The 17,273-nt window shown below is 38.8% G+C and overlaps 1 protein-coding gene across 9 annotated transcripts in view; it reads left to right on the top strand.

Annotated features, from left to right (window-relative positions):
- The window catches only part of MAP3K1 (mitogen-activated protein kinase kinase kinase 1), a 55,412-nt gene that overhangs the window by 13,776 nt on the left and 24,363 nt on the right, over positions 1-17,273 (top strand). Inside the window, exons 1-4 of one of the 9 annotated variants that reach the window (XM_072416413.1) lie at positions 2,739-3,330; positions 4,645-4,792; positions 6,315-6,476; positions 8,593-8,743. The exons of 2 other annotated variants lie outside the window; for them this stretch is intronic. Coding sequence is in view for 1 of the 7 variants with exons in the window: in XM_072416411.1 (XP_072272512.1) it covers positions 2,623-2,678 (56 nt within the window). In the remaining 6 variants the exon portion in view is untranslated. Of the gene's footprint in view, positions 1-1,722; positions 2,679-2,738; positions 3,331-4,644; positions 4,793-5,180; positions 5,290-6,159; positions 6,477-8,592; positions 8,744-17,273 lie in introns of those variants that run through there. 6 more of the 9 variants (XM_072416416.1, XM_072416417.1, XM_072416415.1 and 3 more) reach the window with 6 other exon arrangements.

The raw sequence follows: 17,273 nt of genomic DNA, 5'->3' as shown, positions 1-17,273 counted from the left end.
CAGCTCATGCTGATAGGCTGACTCCCAGTTTCTGATATTCCGAGGATTATTGGGAATAGGTTTCAGGTAGTTATGCTGGAAATAATTATATTACAAATAAATGTGTAGCTGTCTTTTGATGCTTTTTTTATAGTTTAGTTTCTGAAACATTAAACCATTTCAGATAATGATGATTGAAATGTTTCACAACACATTGTAATTTTGTTTTAATATTGCTTTAACGTTTTCCTGTTTTGAAACATGAATGTGTACTAGTTGCTGTGTGGAATAGTTAATAGATCAGCCTGTCTGTGGCAGGGAGTAGTGGGTGCATGCTTGGAATATTTGGTCTGTGTCCCAGTTTCAGCATTGGGACCCGAAACTGACCTCAAGGTTATGTAAAGTTGATTAGTCCGTGGAAGCTGTTAACCTAAATGGGTGTTTTGGGCTTCCCATGGAGAATTCTAACGTTTGTGATTTAGGGGAGGTGTGTGTGTGTGTGTGTGTGTGGTTTTTTTTCATAAATACAAACAAGATGAATAAACTGTCGTTATTATCCAACTAGAGACTCTCTTTTGATTGGACAGATAATTCCCTCTTGTAAAAGTTCTTTCTGGTTGTAGTTCGGAAGTAAACTTTTTTTTTTTTTTTTTCCCTTGAAAGCACTCATGTCATGTATTTGATCAAGTGATAAAGACACACAATTGCAGCTACTCTTATGCATCAAAGTTCCTAGAGATCAGAGAGGCTGATGCCCCTGTTCATGCCCTGGGTTTATGAGCTCTCAGGGCACTCTGCCTTTTAAAGGCCAAAGTCCCACTTTGAGGAATCCACGATCAGGCAGGTCGGCATTATTGCAGATGAGCAACGACCCTCCTGCAGTAATCCAGTGTTCTCCCTCTGGCTGTTTTTAGGTGGTTACTGATTTAGTTGGGTCACAATACAAAGGCCGCTACCTCCCTTCAATTTCTTCCACCCATCTTAAAAAATGTCTGGGTTTAACACTGGCAATGCCTCCTTACCTTCCTGATCATCCAAAATAGCTGCAATGTGCATGCTGGCACGGAATGAAGTTCATCACCCTAGCCCAAGCCATCAAGATAGACTTGGCACTCACAAGGAATTTTGTCATTAATCTACTGATCGATTTAATTTTGGGTTAAAAGTCCCAAAAGGTGGCACGGAAGTGTAGAATATTCTGCTCTGTCTATCATTTTTCACAGAAATAAATTGGAATTCCAGTGAGATTTTAACAATCATTTACATGTGATATGACTTCTCATCAATGTTTCCCAAGAGGTCTAAGCAGGTTGGTTACAATAAATCGGCTGCTGAGTTTTCTTTTCATTTGCTTTATCAGGTGGAAAGTGAAAATTGGTATGTGTGCACTGTACTTTGGATTACTTTTTGACTGATGTTGCTCAATACAACTCAATCCCTTGTTAATCAGCTGCTGAGGTGTTTGAATTTTGTTCGGAATTTATGGAGCCACCCAGATTTGGCCTTTACCCAGTGGTACAAGTTTTCTGATTCCTTTACGTGGCATACATGGTAACCATAATTTTAAATAAATGTTTTGTTGGCAGCCCATTGGAGGGTGTTATACGTTGGCCTTTGTTCTTTAGAAGAAAATTGTATGTTGACATGTATATTTGTGTGTTGGCTGGGTTAACTTGCCTGATCTGTTAAGTAGAACCTTTGTGTTATATGGTGGGCCAAATGATTGCAATATTTTTCCTTTAGAGATTTACATTTGTATAATGTGTGCTGTGACAAGTTTTAGAGATAATTGCCAACCAGTTTGAGCAAAATCACATAGGTAAGGGGATTCTGCAGGGGTCTATGGTTAGGATCATGCACAACCCCAGGACAAATACTTCTTCCCCTCTGGTATTCAGTTTATAAAGAAATGTATCTGTGAAACACTGGCACAGAGCAAGGCTAGAAAATACTTTATTGGGTTTCTTGGATGACTTTTCCTGTTTCAGATTGCTGTCTTTTTGTTCCTTGTATTTTTTAGCGTGATGTAATCTTTTTCTTTCAGTAAGTAGATTGGTTTACATGGATTTTATGGAAAGCGGACTCCTACGTTTAAAGCCAAACTGGCAGCGAGGTTTGCTCTGGTTAATTTTTTTATCATGTTGATTTACACAACAGTCTGAAAAATAAAAACCTGCTGGCTATGTGTATATCATCATACGGTATAAAAATCCATGCTTAGATGCCAAAGTTTCCTATTTACAGAAATTTGCCACTGGCTTCTTGGTCAGATTCATCTTCTTCCTGTCTGATAAAGAGATTGTTGTGGCAGGACAGGAAGGTAAGAACGCTTTAAAAATGACAACACAAAAAAAATGTTGGAATGTTTGGACTTTTTATTGTCTATTTCCACGTTGCAGATTTTCCCTTACTTCCTGTGTTGTAAAATCTTTTGCCAGCACAGGAAGTATTGGGAAAGTTTACTCAATTTCTTGTTAGCCAGAGGAGGAAGTGAGTAGTCATGCGAAGCTAGGAATGTGCTCGAGGTCGCTGGTAAGGGGGTAGTGGCAGTTCTTTAACTTGAATAAAATTTGAACAATGAACAAGCTTTGACCTTTAACTTAATTTAGCAATTATTTCTCCTTGAACTTGATTTGTAAATGTATGTCTGGCACTGGGCTCTTTACAAGACTGACCCAACTGATTTGGAACATCAGAATGTGAGTACGATTTCCCTTGCAATATAGACAAGTTAGAATGCAATGAGCTGTTTCTGGATTTATTTTGTGTTTATAGGGAAATGAGATGCATGCCAAGGTTCATTCACACTGCTTCTATATACATGCAGTTGGCAGGCACCATGCACAGTCAGCAAAATGATTTTCGATTGGCTTCATCATTACTAGCATGCCAAGTTGCGTTGCCTTGAGATCATATTAACAATATATGACTATACTTCCTTTTACAGTGCAGATTGTCCAGGGATGTGTCCTCATTTACAGCCTACATACGAGCCTGTCATTCTCCACACTGACTTGTGATACATAGGCAGGAGATACCAAGAATAACCAATCTGAAATATCTTTCTGTTTTTCCGATGCCGTTGGCTTATCTGTATATTTATCGTAGGCATTTTTGGTGTATAAATACTCTTCTTTCCCCTAGAATCTCTTCCATGTGTCAGTCACCTGAGCTATATTCTGCTCGCTGTTTTCAGTTCTCTTTGCAGCGTTCAGATGTTTATACTGATGTTTTTTTTTCTTTATTTCACATGGCTGAATGTTAAAAGGCGATATCTATTACAAGTCCCGGGAGATGTTCTATGCTAGAGTTTTGTGTGAACAAGCGGAAAGCTGTTTAACCACTTTTCAGGTAGTAAGATGACTCCTGCGGGGCTTATCCTGCCAGAGCTTTCTCCTTTTACAATTGTATAGATGTATGTGCAGGCCTGAGATGAAAATGCAAAATGCCATCTTCTATCGGTTTTTTTCACTCTGTTACTGTTATAACATTTAACCTGCAGCTAATCTGTCAAACTTCAATTAACATTTAACTTGCTATAGAGATGGTTATGGTTTTAATATTCAATTATTAGGACATTTAAAGCAGACAATATGGGGCCACATAGAAATGATCAGATTCTATGGGTCTGATTTATTAAAGGTCTCCAAATCTAAAGAGGATACACCTTCATCAGTAAAGCTGGGTGATTCAAAACATTTGCTAGAAATCCATTCCAGGTTTTCTGGATCACCCAGCTTCACTTATGAGATGTATCCTCTCTAAATTTGGAGAGCTTTAATAAAGTAGGCTGTATGACTGCCATGGGTGAATGTTATATTGGTAACAAGTTGGTATAACCCAAATGCCTCGTTGCTTAAAATACATCATGCACCATCGGCATATTAGAGCTGTAAGTGGTGGTGGGTGCATAATGAACATTATATGGCTTATAGGGCACTTATAGGGCTTATACTGGGAGGGCTCAGACAAAAATATATTCTAGGTATCTGGTTTAGGGGATTGTTCAGCTTGCCCCCCAGTATTTTAATGGATAAAGAACATGTTGACTACTTAGTTAACATCATCAGTCCCTAAATATAGTGATTTCTTTCTGCAAAATGTGTGTTTTGTTACTAAACTCAGAAACTCCTACCATCATTCACTCTTGCTCAGACCCTATTTCTGTGCTAGAATCAATTTTAGAAATTTCTCTACATACTGTAAGCTTCGCAGGGTGTGAATTATAGGATGCAAAAAGTCACAGTCTGACTTGTTTCCTCGCTAATAGAGTGGATATCATTTATTCCTTTTCCTTCCCAGGCTTGCTGTCCCTGGCTTGCCTCTTTCATTCCCTGGATTTTAGTTTTGGGGGCTGTTACCCAAAGAAACTGCTTACAAGCACCCTGCTGGTTTCTTCTACCAGCCTTGATTTGCTTGCATTACAGAACGTTGTGTTGATGTCGCTGGACATGAAATAATAAGTAATGAAACAAGTTTATTGTAGTAATTTTGTTTAGAATGTAGATGGAAAGGAAAGCAGGAACCAGGTAATGCTATAAATATTAGCACATTAGCCTTTATCTCTAATTACTGCTCATGACTGTCACAGGTAGGGCAGAGCAAAATATGAGCTGTAATTAACATCTTGGCTTCACCATATTTATATTTATATATTTTCTGTAGGTGAGACAAGATGGTAGCAGCCAAAGAAGTGATAACTGGGTCTCTTGGAACAGACCGGAGCAGTGTTTTTGTTCACTGATTATAAACCAGTGAAAAGTTCAAATATGTCATCGTTGTCTGCCGGGAAAAGGTTGTGTTAAAATGTCAGGTGAATGTTATCCTGGATTAGCAGATTCCTTAATTCAGCATTCTTTTCTTTTGTGGTTTATGGAGTGTGTGTGTGTGTTTTTTTTTTTTTTTTTTTCTCTTTTTTTCCACTGGTTCCCACCATGAATAGATGCAGGCTTTTCATTGCCAAAACATTTATTCGCACTACCACCTGCTTAAAGTATAACGTATAAGATGGCATATAGGAAAAGGGGAGTCTGGCGTGGATGATGCAGATGGATGTGGTGATCAGGCCAATAACTGGACATTAGTTTGGTCACTTTGTGGTCTGATCTATGGGTTGTTACAAGTAAATATTAAACTTTAATTTTTTTTTATTCAGTTGTAAATTTTGTTGTTTTTATAAAGACTACCATAGCACTGGATGGATAGGTTTCTCTCGTGTCCACTGGCAAGTTGAATCACATACCATTGGCTGCTTCATGGACCCCAGTAGAGAGGTATTCCTATTAGCTTGCTCGCTCTACTCAACTGCCGGTGAGTTTGGGAAACCTGGCCAGGGTGTCTTTCCCCCAGATTTGTTATGTTCCATATTAAATTTACAATTCTGGAATTCAGCATTTTTAGAATGACTCCAGTGTTCTACCCAGCCCTTTTTAGCCGGGCATCACCCGGCACTTTTTAGTAACCACCCAGCTGCCTTGTTAGAAAATCTGGGACCCAGTCCAGTTTTTGGGGCTCCCTAGACAGTTGACTAAGGGTAATTTCAATTTTTTTTTTTTTTTCTTTCAATTATGGCCATCTTCTCATTTTATCTGAGTTGAAAATTATTTCCATATGGTAGAATTGAATAATCTGTTTCCCCTTTACCTTTAGTAGATGGCTGGTGAGTAAACCACTTAGTTGAGAGCTTGGTTTCCTTTGTGTTTATCTTGGGCAAAGATAGAAATGTGTTCTGCATTTTGCAGCACCTCATTTATCTTTCCCAAAGTTGGCTGACAGTTTGGAGTCCCGATCCTGTTTCATGGGTGTTACCGTAATACAGGAGCAATTTAAAGTAAGGTCAAACTAGCTGAACAGTTTAATTATTGGGACTTAATTACGTCTTTATATAGTACTCGGTGTGCAGGAGAGGTTTTATAGTCCAACTCTGTTTTATACATATAGCTTATTTTAATAATACTTTAAACAGAATTAATAGACATCTGAATGGGTCTAAAGGTGGCCACTGGCAAGATGCATATTGATAATTGTTCAATCGATATTTAATGTGACTAAAATGATGGATAAAGTATTAAAAATAAAAAACCAAAGACCCTCCATCCAATCTCTATTGATTTCATCATTTTTTGATCCTTGCTGATATCTTGAACAAAAAAAGCATTATTTTTGGATTACATTTATAACTGATCATATTTTTCATTAACTATTGAAAACTGTATCAAAATACTGAACAATTTTGTAAATATTGCATAATTCAATGTTTTAAGCAGTAGATTGCTTGTTTGAGGTCTCTTGTATTTCAATTGATCACAAATGCTTTGTGTATGGCAACCTTTTAGACTGAAAGTGACCTGAGATCTGTGACCGGAAGCAGCAATGAGAAGGCCATATTGTTAAGGATACAAAACTTTACACTCCTCTATCAAGCCCAATACACACTGTCTGGCTTTCCTTTCTCAACCAATATATGATTAGTGAGTCTAAAGGGTATCCAACCAACCGTAAGTGCTTGATCCTTGTGTTTTTGATAACGTGGATAGATTGGACTTGTTGGTAAATATTCATTGAAAGTATACAAGTATTTTCAAGCCTACAAATGACCAAACAAGACTATTTAAAATTTTGGATGGAATGTCTATTATGTCCTATCTGAGAAGGGCAGAATGTCGCATGTGAGTGTATTGGGATTTGTGACTGATCAGAAATTCGATCAATGGCTAGGGAGCAAGATTGGCAGAACATCATGTGTGTTAGGCCAAATTGTTCTTTGTTGTCCAGTTGCATTGTTTTTACTTACTTGCATGTAAAATGTTTTCTTACATGTGTGCAATCTGATGTTTGAATTAAGACCTTTACTAGTTTGCATAATAGTTTACTAATGTACGAAAAGTAGCTACATCTATCAACAAAGATTTCTAATTGTTTAACTAGTAACCACTCCTGGACACTCCTGAATTTGCGTGTTATCTGCAACCTTGTACAGCAGCGTGGTAACCCTGCTAAGGGCAAATATAAATGTGAAAGCCGTAATCCTAATGGCCAAGTAAAGAGTGCTGAGAATGTGCTGCCTGCTTCTGTATCTAATTCACTGGGATTAGGCTCTGGATGAGCTAATAGATTTGACCCCTCATCCAGATCATTCCCTGACCATTTCAAGGAAAGCTAGTGGTTGGGACTTGCTTTACAGATCTTGCTGGTTCCATGGTGAGATCTTATAATTGCAACCTGCTTGCTTTTGTCTCTTTTTCTTCCCTAATAAATATCTTTAAGCAGCTTTTCATTTATTTTAAAATCCAATACCAAGACCCCCTAATTAATATTATTATTATTAGACAGTATTTATAAAGCACTAACATAATACACAGCGCTGTACATTAAATAGGGGTTGCAAATGACAAACGGATACAGACAGACGATGGTGGGAAGTAGTGAGGGTTTTAAGAGTCAGAAGAAGACGCGTAGGCAAGTTTGAAAGGTTGGGTTTTGAGGGCTCTTTTAAAGGAGCAGAAAGTAGGAGCAAGCCAAGTAGGATGAGGAAGACCATTCCGGGGAGTTGGGGCAGCTCTGTAAAAGTCTTGTGCCCGTGTGTGTGGTGAGGTTATGACTGAGGAAGTCATTATTAGGTCATTGGAGGAGCAAAGAGAGCAGCTAGGGGGGTATTTTACAGATCAGGACAGAAAGGTAAATGGCACAAGAACTGTGGAGGAATTTAAAGGTAAAGCACAGGAGCTTGAATTTGATTCTAAAGTGGAGCAAAGAGAACTACAAAGAGAGGTAGTTTCATATCGTCAGAGTCTTGGTGGGTGTTTCAATCTATCAGCATTAGACATAGTTTGGGGTGAACATACCCATGGCTGCATTTCTGTAAAGTGTCAACTAAAATTTAAATATATGCACATACATACACATCCTATATGTTTGGCTGCGAACACATGTTCAATAATTGTCATTGGAAATTATCTTTTACGGTCTTTTTCAACAACACAAGGCTGAATGAGTGCTGTACATACAGCGCCGTTATGCTCTATGGAGCGGGCAGAAGGATGGAGCGGCACCCCCCTGCGCTTTCTCCTCTTTACTTTACATATTACAATCGCTGGTCTTTCATGGATCCACCAGGACGGATCCATGAACGACGTCGGACGAGTGCTGTACACAACATCAAACCTAGCCCTGGGGCGATTATCGGACGAGAATCGTATGATGTGTGTACCTAGCCTTTTAGATGAGATAAAATAATGACATCAATAACTCAGGATGTTATGTTCTGTGAGGGGTTTTTCCCAGTCTGCTTAGAAATGGTTTAGGTTTTTGCCTATTATGCTAAAGTTGGCCGGCTCACCAGAAAAGCATGTGATGGTAAGCAGTTGAAAATTGTCATTTACTTAAAGCATGTGACTTCCCGTGACGCTTTCAACTTCTTGTCAGAACAACAGGCGTGTGGGGAGGGGAGATTCTCGTACTGTTTGGAAGGATGCGTGACCTTTAGAATCCATCTCTGTAGTAGTTGTACATAGAGGTGAATTTTGATTGTGTCTTTACTGTCCATTGTTGATGCTATAACGTTGATGTTTGTTGTAATATCTGTCCCCATCTTTCTCTCTCCCTTCTGTGAAGGAATACCCTCCATTGTAAAGCATGCTCCTCTGTGACCAGGCTATTACTAAAGTGGACTATAAACATTGCTGGCTACCTTGGCATGGTAGCCTTTTTCACACTAGCCAAAGACGTGGATTTGACAATACAAGCAGACAGCTACATTTTTAAGGTCTTTACATTTTATATCTCAAAACTTTGGATGATGTGGAAATTGTTATATATTATGTGTGTATTGATATATATGCATGCATATATTTTTCATCTTGTATGTCTGCAACCAGAGCATGAACAAAAAGCAGTACGCTTCCAGACCTTAATTTGTTATACCAAAAAAGTGGTATGGGTCAAAAATATTATTGATTTTAGGCAGAGTTTGGATCAAAAAGTTGGGCAAAACAAGTAAATTTTAAACCGGTGGAAATATTTTTTTTAAGGGAAACTAGGTGTCTTACTTAAAGGAGGGTCCCCTTTGACATGTCAGTCATAATGACTCCCATTTGTATACCTTTTCAGATTCACATGCCTTCAATACATAGGTGAACGGTAAATGCTCCTCAATAATCTTTTTATGCACTTGAAAGAAAGAAGCTGTAAGTTTTTGGCTTGTCCACCAGAATTTTTTCCCGCGCTGTCTAAACTGGTTTCATCTCCATATGCTTTAGATATATTTAACCCAAGTATAGGTTGCCAACTAAAAATAGCTTTCTAAGCAGGTTTAAGAGGGTGTTGTAATTGCCATGTATAGCGAGATTTGCTACACACGTACGTTTCCCAGTCCTTGCAAGGTAGTTTAATGTCTTTCTTGCAGTCAGACATTTCTTTATGACTTGCGATATGTAGCATGGTTCCTCTACTCCAGCAATCTGACACATTTCAATACAGAAACTGTTTGCAGGCATTGGTGAAATTCCACAATGTTTATCTCTAAAATATTTCCTTGTGAGATGCATATTAGGAGAAGTTGTCTCAACGAGCGGTGTGCAGGATTTCCCAATATACAGTCACTGGTTCCCATTTATTCCAGGCATCGACATGCGTCTTGCCTTGTGTACTCAGACTAATTGTTTGCACATGAAAGAAGGAATGTATTTTAGGTAGAATACATTGTGAACAAATCCTTCACTCTGCAATATTGGTTCATTGATCTGCAGTTTGCCATTTGAGTTAAGTAAATTAGGATCTTTTGAAAACATTGCAGTTCTTTTGAAACCTGTACCACCCAAGCACGTTCAGTCAGATCTTGTAAAACCCTTATTAACATACCCAGTAATTTGTCAAGTCCATACCACTTCTGAAACCCATATTAACAAGCCCATTCTGTCGATACCAATTCAGCACCTGTCTAAAGTAGCTTTTGGCTCTCATATGTATAACCAGTTTGTTAAATCCAAACAATTTCTGTTTCCTGTCTTTCTTACTATCTGGTAAATGTGTTTCAAAAATACTTTTCAATAATCTGCATCAAACCTGTAAGTTTTTATTGCCCAGTTTCCAAATTCCAGTGTACTGTTTCTGATGATCCCTTACAATTTTATTCACAATTGCTTAAAGGTGGTTAAAGGGTGGTTGGGATTTCCATGTTTATGGCATGTTGTAGGGTGGTTGGAAATGTCCATGGTTATGGCATGTTGTAGGGTGGTTGGAAATGTCCATGTTTATGGCATGTTGTAGGTTGGTTGGATTTGGACATACATGTACAACACCTTTCTGAAGATTGTTGGTTACAATAGGGTTTCTATTGTCTTTTATACACGGTCTCTGGTTATATGCAGCTCAGCCTGTGCTCCTATTGTATAAATGTAAGACTTCCTAGCAAACTTTAGACCATAACCTGCACAAGGGCACCAGGAAAATAGCCATGAATAACCTCGCTGCAGTGTAATAATGCTATCATTGTCATATTGGGATTTAAACTTTTGAAATATTTGGTCAGGAGATCAAAGCTCCCAAAGTGACCCAAGCAAAATCCAGTCTTTCTGGAGCCAGCTCAGGGCACTATCGCTCTCCGGCTCACAGGACTAATGTTCTTAAACATTTCTTTACTATTCCGGAGATATACACTGCTACTATTGTGCTTCTTATCAAATCCATTGCACACTATACAGTAATGCTGTTCATTCCTTCTCGTTTCACCGTACTTAAACAGTGGCCTGTTCTTCTCTAATATGCCACTTGAAAACCTTTTGGAGACAGCACATGTTTGAGAATATAAACAACTTGTTATAAATTGCTTGGTATATCTGTACCCATGGTTTTTTCAGGTTTGTAGCATTCTGAATATTGCAATATTATTTTATTAACACAAAAGGAGCCTTAAAAAAGATAGAAGCTTGACGGCTTTTTTTTAGCTTTACTTAGTTTTGTCCATGCAGTGTTAAACCCATAAACTTTTTTAGGCCGTGTGGTAAGAAATTGTAGATGGGTGGCAGCCCTTGTATTGTGACCCAACTCTTTAGTAACCACCCAAAAACAGCCGGGTGGTTACTGAAAAGTGCTGGGTGGTGTGCCCAGCTAAAAGGGGCTGCGGAGATCACTGTCCATAGTCTACATTTTTGGGGAGAAAAATGGAATTGCCTATGTAAGTTCTCATGCACATAATTCTATATTGCTAATGGAAAATAATTCTCCAGTTAGATAGATCATCCATGGAGGCACCAAAACCAGTAAAAGCTGTGAGTTTCTGCACATTGATGGTAAAGCCTTGCAGCTTATTTCTAGTTTGGTTCCACTTATTTTTTTGTTTTTACTTTCCCTTAAAGGGCACAGCCTTTCTTGTAAGCAAATATTGAGTAAGTCCATGAAGTACTCTCGGTATATCAGTATAGGGGATTTTAGATTGGCTCTTTAGTTGGCCACATGTGGCAACAAACAAATTTGGCAAGGGGGTTCGTCAAACCAATTATTGCAGATTTGTGTCTTCTGCTTTGGGAACCAACATGTTCTTGTAGGCTGATAAACAACTTGTGGAAGGATATCTGCCCTTCCTTGCAAATTCATTCCAGCATCTAACAGAACGCAGGGCATATTCTTCTGTATGTGGGTGTAAAAGTGGAGATTGCCTTTATTGACATTCACCCATCATGTGATCATAATTAATTCCCCAATTCTAGTTTCCTCAGTTTACGGCATAAAATAAAGGAAGTTTACCTCTACTGTAGATCTGTAGGGAGAAGTTATATTTAGCAATGTGAGTAAAAGTAGAGAGGAAATCCTTCAACATGATAGAAAGCCAGCTGTGGACTATTGTTCTCTAGCACCCATGTTTTCTCTCTAAATGTGGTAAACCCACAGGCCAAATATGTTAAATATCTTTTGTATGCCAAGACGAATAGGCTCTGCCATTGCTGAACTCTCATTGTTGCATGACAGTGATGCTGAACATCTGGCTTTAATATTTTTAGTGACTGACTTAAAGCAGATATGCTGATTTAGGAATTCTGTCTTTTGTCTAGGTTTCCTTTTCTGACTCTGGAGATAAGGAGTGGGTCAGCAAAATGAACATCAACTAACATTTTCAAAAGAGTTTGCAATAACCCCCCCCCATCCCCTACCCTATGGCAGGTACACTTTAATATTTACTTTGAATTGCAAGAAACTTCTGTTGCTGAAAAATTGCATCGACTGGCTCCTGTGTGCTACTATTTTGGAAAGCATATATACTGAATCCTAATTTGCCTAAAGGTCCCATAGCAGGGTTTGGTAAATGTATAGTTCTCTCTGTAGATGGGTAAGGGGGCTTTAGTTGGACCATTCAGGTGCCTTTGCTGAAATCCTTAAAGATTTACTGTAATCACAAGATCTGTAATCTGTTCTGTAGGAGGAATAGCCCCTTCCCTTGCATTGTGGGTGTGTGGTGGAGGGGGGTGTTCTAAAGTTTCTTGGAAATTGTGAAGAAAGAAAAGTGTCCATTGTTCGCTGTTTAAAAAGCTTAAAATATCTTTTGTAGCAACAGTAATCATATACATTTTTAATAGAACTGGACATTTCTTTAAAGTGCAAACATCTGTTAAAATGTTACTTCTTTTTTTTAGGAGTTTTCTTCTAATCCTTCCTCACGTAAGTGACTAAATATTGACCAATAAGCCACATTTAAATTTAAAACCAATTTATAACACGGGACAAATATAGAATTCAGGAAGAGGCCAGTCCAGTTTAGGAAATGGCATATGCATAGATCCAGGGAACACATGCTTCCATCTGTAACAATACAAAGGCAGTAAAAAGTGAGCAGGCAGCTGAAATGTTCTCTCCTGCCTAGCTGGCACCTTGGATTTGTTCAGCCACAGCATGCCATAACATTTCACAGCTTCCTAAATCCCTGCCTGTGACTGGAGGAAATTACTTGCACCTATGTTTCCTTGATAAATCACTTGTATTTCTATAACTTCATCAAATGTTTAAACTTAGGGCTGTATACGTGGAGTACATGCAGGCCAGTTTAAGAAGACACGATAAAAGAAACATTTTATGTTTCACAAACTCAATAGTAATGTTTAGAATTGTCCCTCAAAGTGCTTCCCAATCCAATGTCCCTGCCATAATCACTTGTCACTTCTCGTAGTCTAGGGCAGTGTTTTTAACCAGAGTTCCTCCGGAGATTGCTAGGGGTTCCTTGAGCAATGAGTAGTTTGTGACTCTCCGGTCAATATAAGTGATGCCAACAATCTTTTTGGCTATCTGTAAGGGTGATATTTTTCCCACTTACCAGCTATTTACCAGGAATTCTTCCTACTGACCACCACATTAATATACTGTGGCTTGCGGATATATAAATTATATGAAATTTATTTCAATAGTTCACCCATGTTGAGAAACACTGGTCCAAGGCTAAATGTCTTACCTGCGTATTTTTGGGATGTGAGAGGACACTGATGAAGCACCTGGAGATAATTCCCACTCACTCCATGCATATAATGCCAAGATTTAATCCTGCTGCAAAGGCGCAAGAGTGTTCTCCATGGAGTCACCATACCCTTACCATTTAATAATCTTTCAGCTGACATCTCTGCAATAGAACAAGGTTTCCGGTTTTTATAAACAGCAGCAAATGTTGCCTCACGTTTCATACATCAGTTTCCGATTGTGCTCATTTGTCACCCAAGTAGTGAATTGAGTTTTATTGTTTTGTATATTTTAATACAGTTCTCTATTCACACTTTTGCCATTTTTGGGGGGACTATGTCGTTTTTATTAGGCGCCCTTAAAAGAACAGCAATGTTTTCTGAGCCATTGGCTTTCGTCTCTGTTTGCCTCTTCATCTCCAAGTTTATTAGTGTGTCCCTTCCATGAACTCTATTTTTTTCTTCTTCCTCCCTCTCTTCTTTACCTGGGGGCTCTATGAGGCCGAGCAGGCCTAAATTGGACTGTCTGCATTTTCCCAGCCCCTTGTTTAATTTGTTTTTATTATTTATTTTTAAGAATGAGCTTTTTGTGTCTCAGTACATAAGGGGAAGCCCTTTTGTAACTGTCTTCTGCAGCAAAGGTCACAAATGAAAATCTCTGAAAAGGCCACGGAATAGGAGGAAACTGGAGATTAGTAGTGTGTTTTAAAGTTGAAAGACGAAAGGCAGGTCAGGGGGTGGGAAAAGAAGGGAACAGGGGCTGCAGGACTTGAAGGATCTCGATGATTAAAAGAGCGGTGCATGAGTTAAGAACCACAAGAAAGGATCAAACATTAAAGGCCTGACCACCTGCAATTAGAATTCTTTTGTTAAGATTTGAACCAACTTCAAACAATTTTTTTTTTTTTAAATGATCCTTAAACTCTGCTAACGTTGCACAAGTTATCTCTCCTTCATCAACAAGTCATTTAAAATTATTGATATAATGGGAGGGTTTTTGACGAGTGCAAATTTAGAAGTCCTAATGTTTCTGCAGAGTTTAGTTCTTTATTCCTTTTTTTGAAAGGGGTCATGAAAAGCTGCACACATGAATTTCAGGGTGATTTTTATCTAGATATGAAGCCATTCTTTAGTATTAGATATGTATGACCCTAACAGAAGCCCAAAAGGGTCAGCTGGCTTTTTTGTCCCTTTTATTATTGAGCTAGCAAATAGAAAAAAAGATCCGAATATTTGTAATTTAATCTTGTTCTTTTATAAGTGATTTCTTCCACTATTGCCTCCCCCTGACTAATTCATAGCCAGTTTTAGTAGTTTATGTAGTACTGTTCTTATAAAGGGGACTTATTCCATCCCTTGGCTAATTCATAGGCAGCCAGTTTTGGCGATGGTCACCTCATGTTCAAAGTTGCAGAAAAAAATCAAATAGGGTGGACCCGACTAAAGCAAGGTCAAGGATTTTTGCTTGGAGTGATCAGCGGTCTTATCAGGGTGGACTGATTTTTTGTGTACTGTCCCACTAGTTTGTATTGTATGGACATTGTGTAGCTATGTGTTTCTCTGAGGTTCTGATAAACCATCCCCTCACCACATTCCCCCCTCCCGGGTACACAACCTATCTTTCACGAAAGCCGTTTCATTTTCTGAGATTACTGAAAAGCCTGCACCGTTCCCACCTGCATTAGGCAAACAAAAGGCCTTTGTACTAAAAGAAAGTAAATTGGGCTCGCTGTCACATGAGAGAGGAAGATAGTTCCTGATTTATTTCTTTTGTGCAGAACAAATGTGGATTGTCAAACTTTTTTGCATGGAGCCTCAACTGTCTGCCTTTTTATTCTTTTCTTGCCTATATCCTTCATCTTGTCTGTAAAATTACATTGTCCGGCTCCTTCAACAATGTCAGACCTTATTATGTGGCCGGGATTGATTAGTAGTTGGTACTGCAGACAAGGAAGTACATCATCTAGGTGGTCATTAAATTTGGGACAGTGGTGTACAGGCGGCAAAGGACTACAGGGTTCTCCGTCTTCTCCCCAGCCCCTTTTAGCCGGGCGCACCACACAGCACTTTTCCGTATCCACCAGGCTGTTTTTGTGTGGTTATTGATCAGTTAGGTCACAATTGCCACGGCCTACAATTTCTTCCCACTCAGCTTCATGCACCTGTAATGTATTTAGCAGATTTAGAATGGAAGTTCAGTTCGGAGGTAATGGACCACTTAACATACAACACACATCGGCTTACTCATTTTTACCAACCTTGTCTTGCCAACTTTCTGTTGCTTGTGTTGTACTTTTTAAAGTTGTGATTCAGTTCAACTTACCAGCCTTGTGTATGAAAACTAATTTTGTCCCACAAAATATTCTTTTCGGGACTATTTTACAGCTCATCTGTTAAAGAAATTGCTACTTGGACTTGTGTCATCTGCATGCTTGTCCTTTATTAGTGTCAGTGGGGTACAATAACAGCCAGGTTACTATCATTTTTTTAAAAAAGTTTTCACACACACAAAAAAAAGTCCCTTTTTCGTTTCTCCTGTTGGGTTTTATTTAATGTTCTGAAGTCCCGATGAAAGGTAGCCAAGTCCCTACCAGCTAAGCTCCACACCCTTTCCTGTGTGTTGTGACTGGTGCAGGAAGCTGGCCACCACTTGAGACTTGTGAAAGTGGTGTTCCTGTTCATAGAGGGAGGGGGGAACAAGAGTTTAGAAAATGATTCCACCAAGTTAAACCTTTGAATTTAAAAAAGAAACCAGAAATTTTGGATAAATGTGCAACGTGTCAATATCTTTGCAATGCAATATTCAAAATGGTAACATCTGTCGGGGGCGGTGATTTGCAACATAGAATTGGATTCCTCAAATCTCATTATTTGCTCAAATGTCTCATTTCTCTTTTTATCCTCAACTGGCATTTTACAAGTTACATTATTGTAGGACAAATCATGACCCATCTGCATATTGTTGTGTTGTCCTAGTGTTTGTGGGACTATGTATGTGAGTACCGACTGTGACAAGTTCTAATACAGCAAATGTCAGTTGTGGGGATGCTGCAAACATTTCTGATGATCGTGCTGTTTTATAGGCTATAAAAGTTTTGGATTTTCTTTTTATGCCCGCTTAGTAAAGGTTTCCTGTAAAATCACCAGATTTTCATACTCGTTACATATGGATATCCCTTGTCCCTGCAAACATTGTTACATATTTTCAGTCACTATTGCCTATTTGTTTTGCAAAGGGTATACCACTTCCTTAAATTCTTTTTTAATTTCGAACTCTGCTTGCCAATGACACATCAAAACAAAAACGCAGTTGTCTAATCCAGCCCAGGGGCTTAGCTTAGAGATTGATGAGTAAATTCCAACCCTGGCACTGGACTTGCTTTATGTGAATACCTGGTAATAGAGCTAGCAGGTCGTCTTGTTGTATGGAGAGGGTGCATTGACCATGCCAGGCCCATTTGCACTGGTCGTATTCTTGTATACCAACCCTTAAACTGCAAACACTTTCTAAATGCTCAGATACCCTCGCAAAACACCTGTCTGCCAGAGACGCCCGATCTTATTTTCTCTGGTGCAACTTAAATACTTCAGGTACTATCCCTCCAACGGCTTGTGACTGGACAGCAAAAGGAGAAGCAGCTGACTGATGAACTTGTCTCTGTTCTTTCATTCTATCAGCACATTTCTTGGCACAAAACACAGAAATATCACTGACTGACTCCTAGTGCTGCTTTTTCTTTTCCCAGTCTGAACTTTTCACAAGGAAACGGGCTGATACAAATACTTGTTTGTATTGTAACATTCAATAAAGTACTGATGAATACAGAGCTGCATACATTGTGGTATAGTTTTAATGAT

Source organism: Pyxicephalus adspersus, chromosome 6, assembly GCF_032062135.1.
Source record: "Pyxicephalus adspersus chromosome 6, UCB_Pads_2.0, whole genome shotgun sequence".
NCBI lineage: Eukaryota > Metazoa > Chordata > Amphibia > Anura > Pyxicephalidae > Pyxicephalus > Pyxicephalus adspersus.
The sequence above is the reverse complement of the archived record's forward strand: the minus strand, read 5'-3'. Positions and strand labels throughout refer to the sequence as shown.